Source organism: Oncorhynchus tshawytscha, unplaced genomic scaffold (genome assembly GCF_018296145.1).
Source record: "Oncorhynchus tshawytscha isolate Ot180627B unplaced genomic scaffold, Otsh_v2.0 Un_contig_3002_pilon_pilon, whole genome shotgun sequence".
Taxonomy (NCBI): Eukaryota; Metazoa; Chordata; class Actinopteri; order Salmoniformes; family Salmonidae; genus Oncorhynchus; species Oncorhynchus tshawytscha.
Genome location: NW_024609486.1, coordinates 37,501 through 47,500, shown reverse-complemented (window position 1 = coordinate 47,500; position 10,000 = coordinate 37,501). Strand labels below are relative to the sequence as shown.

The 10,000-nt window shown below is 43.1% G+C and overlaps 1 protein-coding gene across 1 annotated transcript in view; it reads left to right on the top strand.

Moving 5' to 3' along the window:
- Positions 1-10,000, top strand: part of LOC121844962 (protein sidekick-2-like) — a 48,417-nt gene that overhangs the window by 21,881 nt on the left and 16,536 nt on the right. The window contains exon 2 of the mRNA XM_042315505.1: positions 8,706-8,812. Coding sequence (XP_042171439.1) covers positions 8,706-8,812 — 107 coding nt within the window. The remainder of the gene's footprint in view (positions 1-8,705; positions 8,813-10,000) is intronic.

Genomic DNA, 10,000 nt, shown 5'->3' with positions numbered 1-10,000 from the left:
TATTCACATCACTATTCACATCAATGTCCACATCACTATTCACATCAATGTCCACATCACTATTCACATCAATGTCCACATCTCTATTCACATCAATGTCCACATCACGATTCACATCAATGTCCACATCACGATTCACATCAATGTCCACATCACTATTCACATCCCTATTCACATCAATGTCCACATCACTATTCACATCAATGTCCACATCACTATTCACATCACTATTCACATCAATGTCCACATCACTATTCACATCAATGTCCACATCACTATTCACATCAATGTCCACATCACGATTCACATCAATGTCCACATCCCTATTCACACCAATGTCCACATCACTATTCACATCACTATTCACATCAATGTCCACATCACTATTCACATCACTATTCACATCAATGTCCACATCACTATTCACATCACTATTCACATCAATGTCCACATCACTATTCACATCAATGTCCACATCACTATTCACATCAATGCCCACATCACTATTCACATCAATGTCCACATCACTATTCACATCACTATTCACATCAATGTCCACATCACTATTCACATCAATGTCCACATCACTATTCACATCAATGTCCACATCTCTATTCACATCAATGTCCACATCACGATTCACATCAATGTCCACATCACGATTCACATCAATGTCCACATCACTATTCACATCCCTATTCACATCAATGTTCACATCACTATTCACATCACTGTCCACATCACTATTCACATCACTATTCACATCAATGTCCACATCACTATTCACATCAATGTCCACATCACTATTCACATCAATGTCCACATCACTATTCACATCAATGTCCACATCCCGATTCACATCAATGTCCACATCCCTATTCACATCAATGTCCACATCACTATTCACATCACTATTCACATCACAATTCACATCACTATTCACATCAATACATGAAAAGCAAAACACAATCATAGAAAACAAACATATTCTTCAGTAAAAAGGTCCTCCTTTTGATGACTTACTACAGTTACTAGTAGTTACTTACTCCAGTTACTTACATACCTTAAGGGAAGATTTCGGCAGTTGCCGTATGGTTAGTGAGAAAGTCCATATTGCAAATGTACGGTCCCTTACTAGACGTCCGAAAACGTTTGTAAAATTCGCGGACGGCGTCGGGCCGAGCGGCAGGGCCGGACCTACCGGGAAGTCATTAAATTAACTTTGTCAGACATTCGGTTTCCGTTTTACAAAAATAATAAGATTTTGGTCATTTTTCCACTGTCCCGGAATATCCCACAGGGGGGCATAAGCAATCATATTGCTATTGGACAAAACATCACGATTCACGACGGGGCCTTATCTCGAAAACGGAAAATATTTTGAAGCCGAAACTCGGTGAGCGTAGGTTTGGCATAATGGGCAGTTGGCCCCAAACAAGATGTCGTCTAGGCCTCAACGGTTTTTGAGTTATGGCCATTTATCTGGGATTAAAGGTCCAAAATGAAAATAGAGAAATTATTTTTCCACTTCATGTCAAAGTCAAGGAGCCTCCGGTGTCAATAAAAAAAGAACCAGCCATTTGAGAGAAATCGTACAATGACAGATTGGTGATGTTCACGGATAGGTGTTTTTTTTTTTTCAACGGTTACAGATCCAGTTGCAGGGTGTTCTTACGAATCCTTTTAAAGTGTGCTGCGGAGCTCTGCGAGATTTCTGTGATTTTCTATGATTTTCTGAAATAACACACACTCACTAAACCCTCCGTAAATAACTCAGTTTTTAACGTAAAGACTTAAAACTCAGGATTCTATAAAAGCATACCCCAATGAGGATATGTGTTGATTTATAGCTTCCTGTGCCAACCGTAAGTGCCATAATTGGTGTCTCAGGGGCTGTTTCGAGGGGTTATAAAAGTCAGATCCTTCCCAAACTTCATATATGTGATTAGGCAACCCCCATGAACTGTAAATCAGTCATTGTTCCCATAAAATTTCAAAGGAAAAATAAATCACACTAAAACACAACTTGGATGGAGGGACGTATTGGGGTGCGTAGAGACAGACAGTGACTGCAATAGTTAGCTTTGTTCAAGCTAAAAAAGAACCGTCAGACCTAGAGTTCCGAAACTTTAGAATCCTGTTCTAGACCTCAGATTGATAGTGCGTGGTGAATTACATCGCTCTAGAAGGTTCTCGGACCGAGAAACAGCCTCGTACATTTGCAATGACTTCAATTCATTTTGACCATTACGAAAATGACGACATTTAGAAAAGTCTCAGAGACACAAGACTAGGTGCATTGCGACCGTCTAGGCCCATAGAGACGGACCCCAACGTTTCTGTCCGATAGCTCATTCAAGGACCCCGTAGCAAGTCATGGAAAAAAGTGGATTTTCAGCACCAATTAGGGTTTTGCTCGGACACCAAATGACCGATCAAGCCGAAACTTGGGATTCGGGGTCGCCTCAGCTAGGCCTACACATAACATAAGAAATGGACCCGCAGCTAGAACGTAACTACGTGTTTTATGGTTTTTCTATGGTTTGAACCGAAGGCGTTGTGAATTTTGGGCCAGCTCTGAAGTATGTGATAGTTGGCTACTAAACGAGTTGGAAAAAGTGGGTTTGGTGTCAGTTTGTATCAGTTTGGTGTCAGAATGATATCTAATTGACTAATGGACGGTGACTTGCTGGTGACTCTTGTCCATTTGCAAAATGTTTAAACAGTGAGGTACCATCACCAAAGTGACATTCTGAAATCAACCCTAACGAGCGATTGAGATGAACCAGAATCACTGCCCAGCCATCCCGAGTTCATCGGGCCAATCAATTTCACATTCCTGCAGGATTTTTATAGCATGACAAATTCGTGATGGTACCTGCCCATTGAACCATATTGCAAATGCACAGTGACTTTGCAAAAGTAAGAAAACATAAACAAATGGAAATAATGAAATCACCTTATTTTTATTTTTGGGTTACCAGTTGCACAACAATAGACGTGCATTTGCAATATGATTCTACAGTGAAAAAACATCACCAAATGGACATACTGAAATCAACCCTAACGAGCGATTGAGATGAACCAGAATCACTGCCCAGCCATCCCGAGTTCATCGGGCCAGTCAATTTCACATTCCTGCAGGATTTTTATAGCATGACAAATTTGTGATGGTACATGCCCATTGAAACATATTGCAAATGCACGTGCACTTGCAATATGATTCAACAGTGAAAAAACATCACCAAATGGACATGATGAAATCAACACAACGAGTGATGGAAAGGAACAACTATCACTGCCCGGCCATCCTGTGTTCCCATAGCGGGCATTAATATCAGAATGACCGGAAAATGCATTTTACAACCATATTTTTATTTTTGGGTTACCAGGTGCCTATTTTAAACAGTCCATAAAGCACTCCGGGCGGCCCCCATGGATAGAGGGCCGTAGTAGGGTACTCCGATAGTGGGCATGGACAATAGGAGTCCCGGTAAATGCATTGACAACCATATTTTTATTTTTGGGTTACCAGTTGCACAACAATGCACGTGCATTTGCAATATGATTCAACAGTGAAAAAACATCACCAAATGGACATGATGAAATAAACACAACGAGTGATGGAAAGGAACAACTATCACTGCCCGGCCATCCTGTGTTCCCATAGCGGGCATTAATATCAGAATTACCGGAAAATGCATTTTACAACCATATTTTTATTTTTGGGTTACCAGGTGCCTATTTTAAACAGTCCATAAAGCACTCAGGATGGCCCCCATGGATAGAGGGCCGTAGTAGGGTACTCCCATAGCGGGCATGGACAATAGGAGTCCCGGTAAATGCATTTACAACCATATTTTTATTTTTGGGTACCAGTTGCACAACAATGCATGTGCATTTGCAATATGATTCTATAGTGAAAAAACATCACCAAATGGACAAGATGAAATCAACACAACGAGTGATGGAAAGGAACAACTGTCACTGCCCGGCCATCCTGTGTTCATCAGGCCAGTCAATTTTGCATTTCTGCAGGATTTTTGACCATGCCAAATTCGTGATGGTACATGCCCATTGAAACATATTGCAAATGCACGTGCACTTGCAATATGATTCAACAGTGAAAAAACATCACCAAATGGACATGATGAAGTCAACACAACGAGCGATGGAAAGGAGCAACTATCACTGCCAGGCCATCCCGAGTTCATCTGGCCAGTCAATTTTGCATTTCTGCAGGATTTTTGAGCATGTCAAATTTCATATGGTAAATGCCCATTGAACCATATTGCAAATGCACGTGCACTTGCAATATGATTGTATAGTGAAAAAACAACACCAAATGGACATGATGAAATCAACACAACGAGTGATGGAAAGGTACAACTATCACTGCTCGGCCATCCTGTGTTCATCAGGCCAGTCAATTTTGCATTTTTTAGCCTGTCAAATTTCATAGGGTAAATGCCCATTGAACCATATTGCAAATGCACGTGCACTTGCAATATGATTGTATAGTGAAAAAACATCACCAAATGGACATGATGAAATCAACACAACGAGTGATGGAAAGGAACAACTATCACTGCTCGGCCATCCTGTGTTCATCAGGCCAGTCAATTTTGCGTTTTTGAGCATGTCAAATTTCATATGGTAAATGCCCATTGAACCATATTGCAAATGCACGTGCACTTGCAATATGATTCAACAGTGAAAAAACATCACAAAATGGACATGATGAAGTCAACACAACGAGCGTTGGAAGGGAGCAACGGTCCAGAAAGCACTTTTTTAAGGGCGTGTGAAGTTTTTTACAAAATTTTGACATTTTTGACTTTTGACTTTTGACTTCCTATGAAATCATATTGAAAATGGACAAAACATATTACTTATGCGCATGTAAAAAAAAAAATATGATGATTACTTACTTCAGTTACTTACTTCAGTTACTAGTAGTTACTTAAATCAAATCAAATCAAATCAGATTTATTTGTCACATACACATGGTTAGCAGATGTTAATGCGAGTGTAGCGAAATGCTTCTGCTTCTAGTTCCGACAATGCAGTAATAACCAACAAGTAATCTAACTAACAATTCCAAAACTACTGTCTTATACACAGTGTAAGGGGATAAAGAATATGTACATAAGGATATATGAATGAGTGATGGTACAGAGCAGCATAGGCAAGATACAGTAGCTGATATCGAGTACAGTATATACATATGAGATGAGTATGTAAACAAAGTGGCATAGTTAAAGTGGCTAGTGATACATGTATTACATAAGGATGCAGTCGATGATATAGAGTACAGTATATACGTATGCATATGAGATGAATAATGTAGGGTATGTAAACATTATATAAGGTAGCATTGTTTAAAGTGGCTAGTGATATATTTACATCATTTCCCATCAATTCCCATTATTAAAGTGGCTGGAGTTGAGTCAGTGTCAGTGTCAGTGTGTTGGCAGCAGCCACTCAATGTTAGTGGTGGCTGTTTAACAGTCTGATGGCCTTGAGATAGAAGCTGTTTTTCAGTCTCTCGGTCCCAGCTTTGATGCACCTGTACTGACCTCACCTTCTGGATGATAGCGGGGTGAACAGGCAGTGGCTCGGGTGGTTGATGTCCTTGATGATCTTTATGGCCTTCCTGTAACATCGGGTGGTGTAGGTGTCCTGGAGGGCAGGTAGTTTGCCCCCGGTGATGCGTTGTGCAGACCTCACTACCCTCTGGAGAGCCTTACGGTTGAGGGCGGAGCAGTTGCCGTACCAGGCGGTGATACAGCCCGCCAGGATGCTCTCGATTGTGCATCTGTAGAAGTTTGTGAGTGCTTTTGGTGACAAGCCGAATTTCTTCAGCCTCCTGAGGTTGAAGAGGCGCTGCTGCGCCTTCTTCACGATGCTGTCTGTGTGAGTGGACCAATTCAGCTTGTCTGTGATGTGTATGCCGAGGAACTTAAAACTTGCTACCCTCTCCACTACTGTTCCATCGATGTGGATAGGGGGGTGTTCCCTCTGCTGTTTCCTGAAGTCCACAATCATCTCCTTAGTTTTGTTGATGTTGAGTGTGAGGTTATTTTCCTGACACCACACTCCGAGGGCCCTCACCTCCTCCTTGTAGGCCGTCTCGTCGTTGTTGGTAATCAAGCCTACCACTGTTGTGCCGTCCGCAAACTTGATGATTGAGTTGGAGGCGTGCGTGGCCACGCAGTTGTGGGTGAACAGGGAGTACAGGAGAGGGCTCACAACGCACCCTTGTGGGGCCCCAGTGTTGAGGATCAGCGGGGAGGAGATGTTGTTGCCTACCCTCACCACCTGGGGGCGGCCCGTCAGGAAGTCCAGTACCCAGTTGCACAGGGCGGGGTCGAGACCCAGGGTCTCGAGCTTGATGACGAGCTTGGAGGGTACTATGGTGTTGAATGCCGAGCTGTAGTCGATGAACAGCATTCTCACATAGGTATTCCTCTTGTCCAGATGGGTTAGGGCAGTGTGCAGTGTGGTTGAGATTGCATCGTCTGTGGACCTATTTGGGCGGTAAGCAAATTAGAGTGGGTCTAGGGTGTCAGGTAGGGTGGAGGTGATATGGTCCTTGACTAGTCTCTCAAAGCACTTCATGATGACGGATGTGAGTGCTACGGGGCGGTAGTCGTTTAGCTCAGATACCTTAGCTTTCTTGGGAACAGGAACAATGGTGGCCCTCTTGAAGCATGTGGGAACAGCAGACTGGTATAGGGATTGATTGAATATGTCCGTAAACACACCGGCCAGCTGGTCTGCGCATGCTCTGAGGGCGCGGCTGGGGATGCCGTCTGGGCCTGCAGCCTTGCGAGGGTTAACACGTTTAAATGTCTTACTCACCTCGGCTGCAGTGAAGGAGAGACCACATGTTTTCATTGTAGGCCGTGTCAGTGGCACTGTATTGTCCTCAAAGCGGGCAAAAAAGTTATTTAGTCTGCCTGGGAGCAAGACATCCTGGTCCGTGACTGGGCTGGATTTCTTCCTGTAGTCCGTGATTGACTGTAGACCCTGCCACATGTCTCTTGTGTCTGAGCCGTTGAGTTGAGATTCTACTTTGTCTCTGTACTGACGCTTAGCTTGTTTAATAGCCTTGCGGACGGAATAGCTGCACTGTTTGTATTCAGTCATGTCACCAGACACCTTGCCCTGATTAAAAGCAGTGGTTCGCGCTTTTAGTTTCACACGAATGCTGCCATCAATCCACGGTTTCTGGTTAGGGAATGTTTTAATCGTTGCTATGGGAACGACATCTTCAACGCACGTTCTAATGAACTCGCACACCGAATCAGCGTATTCGTCAATGTTGTTGTCTGACGCAATACGAAACATCTCCCAGTCCACGTGATGGAAGCAGTCTTGGAGTGTGGAGTCAGCTTGGTCAGACCAGCGTTGAACAGACCTCAGTGTGGGAGCTTCTTGTTTTAGTTTCTGTCTGTAGGCAGGGATTAACAAAATGGAGTCGTGTTCAGCTTTTCCGAAAGGGGGGCAGGGCAGGGCCTTATATGCGTCTCGGAAGTTAGAGTAACAATGATCCAAGGTCTTTCCACCCCTGGTTGCGCAATCGATATGCTGATAAAATTTAGGGAGTCTTGTTTTCAGATTAGCCTTGTTAAAATCCCCAGCTACAATGAATGCAGCCTCCGGATAAATCGTTTCCAGTTTGCAGAGAGTTAAATAAAGTTCGTTCAGAGCCATCGATGTGTCTGCTTGGGGGGGGGTATATACGGCTGTGATTATAATCGAAGAGAATTCTCTTGGTAGATAATGCGGTCTACATTTGATTGTGAGGAATTCTAAATCAGGTGAACAGAAGGATTTGAGTTCATGTATGTTTCTTTCATCACACCATGTCACGTTAGTCATAAGGCATACGCCCCCGCCCCTCTTCTTACCAGAAAGATGTTTGTTTCTGTCGGCGCAATGCGTGGAGAAACCCGTTGGCTGCACCACCTCGGATAGCGTCTCTCCAGTGAGCCATGTTTCCGTGAAGCATAGAACGTTACAGTCTCTGATTTCCCTCTGGAATGCTACCCTTGCTCGGATTTCATCAACCTTGTTGTCAAGAGACTGGACATTGGCAAGAAGAATGCTAGGGAGGGGTGCACGGTGTGCCCGTCTCCGGAGTCTGACCAGAAGACCGCCTCGTTTCCCTCTTTTTCGGAGTCGTTTTTTTGGGTCGCTGCATGGAATCCACTCCGTTGTCCTGTTTGTAAGGCAGAACACAGGATCCGCGTCGCGAAAAACATATTCTTGGTTGTACTGATGGTGAGTTGACGCTGATCTTATATTCAGTAGTTCTTCTCGACTGTATGTAATGAAACCTAAGATGACCTGGGGTACTAATGTAAGAAATAACACGTAAAAAAACAAAAAACTGCATAGTGTCCTAGGAACGCGAAGCGAGGCGGCCATCTCTGTCGGCGCCGGAAGATGTATGTTGGCTCGTGAGTTATTTACTTCAGTTACTTTCTTCAGTTACTAGTAGTTACTTACTTCAGTTACTTACTTCCGTTACTTACTTCAGTTACTAGTAGTTATTTACTTCAGTTACTTACTACTTACTTACTTGTATGTTCATGTGTGTGTGTATGTTTATGTGTGTGTGTGTGTGTGTGTGTGTGTGTGTGTGTGTGTGTGTGTGTGTGTGTGTGTGTATGTTTATGTGTGTGTCCATCCGTTAGGTACCTGATCCCGTCTCTGGACCGCTCCCATGCTGGTTTCTACAGATGCATCGTCAGGAACAGAGTAGGAGCCATCATGCAGAGCAGCACTGAAGTACAGGTCGCCTGTAAGTGGCTGTCCATTGTATCTCTCTCTCTCTCTCTGTATCTCTCTCTCTCTGTATCTCTCTCTGTATCTTTCTTTGTATCTCTCTCTGTATCTCTCTGTATCTCTCTCTCTGTATCTCTCTCTGTATCTCTCTCTCTGTATCTCTCTCTCTGTATCTCGCTCTCTGTATCTCTCTCTCTATCTCTCTCTCTGTATCTCTCTCTGTATCTCTCTCTGTATCTCTCTCTGTATCTCTCTCTGTATCTCTCTCTGTATCTGTCTCTCTGTAACTCTCTCTGTATCTTTCTTTGTCTCTCTCTCTGTATCTCTCTCTGTATCTCTCTCTGTATATCTCTCTCTGTATATCTCTCTCTCTCTGTATATCTCTCTGTATCTCTCTCTGTATCTCTCTCTGTATCTCTCTCTCTGTATCTCTCTCTCTGTATCTCTCTCTGTATCTCTCTCTCTGTATCTCTCTCTGTATATCTCTCTCTGTATATCTCTCTCTGTATCTCTCTGTGTATCTGTCTCTCTCTGTATCTCTCTCTGTATCTCTCTCTGTATCTCTCTCTGTATCTCTCTCTGTATCTGTCTCTCTGTAACTCTCTCTGTATCTTTCTTTGTCTCTCTCTCTGTATCTCTCCCTGTATCTCTCTCTGTATCTCTCTCTGTATATCTCTCTCTGTATATCTCTCTGTATCTCTCTCTGTATATCTCTCTGTATCTCTCTCTGTATCTCTCTCTGTATATCTCTCTCTGTATCTCTCTCTCTCTGTATCTCTCTCTCTGTATCTCTCTGTGTATCTGTCTCTCTCTCTGTATCTTTCTCTCTGTATCTCTCTCTGTATATCTCTCTCTGTATATCTCTCTCTGTATCTCTCTCTGTATCTCTCTCTGTATCTCTCTGTGTATCTGTCTCTCTCTGTATCTCTCTCTCTGTATCTTTCTTTGTATCTCTCTCTGTATCGCTCTCTCTGTATCTCTCTCTCTGTATCTCTCTCTCTGTATCTCTCTCTGTATCTCTCTGTGTATCTGTCTCTCTCTCTGTATCGCTCTCTCTGTATCTCTCTCTCTGTATCTCTCTCTGTATCTTTCTTTGTATCTCTCTCTGTATCTCTCTCTCTGTATCTCTCTCTGTATCTCGCTCTCTGTATCTCTCTCTGTATCTCTCTGTATCTCTCTGTATATCTCTCTCTGTATCTCTCTC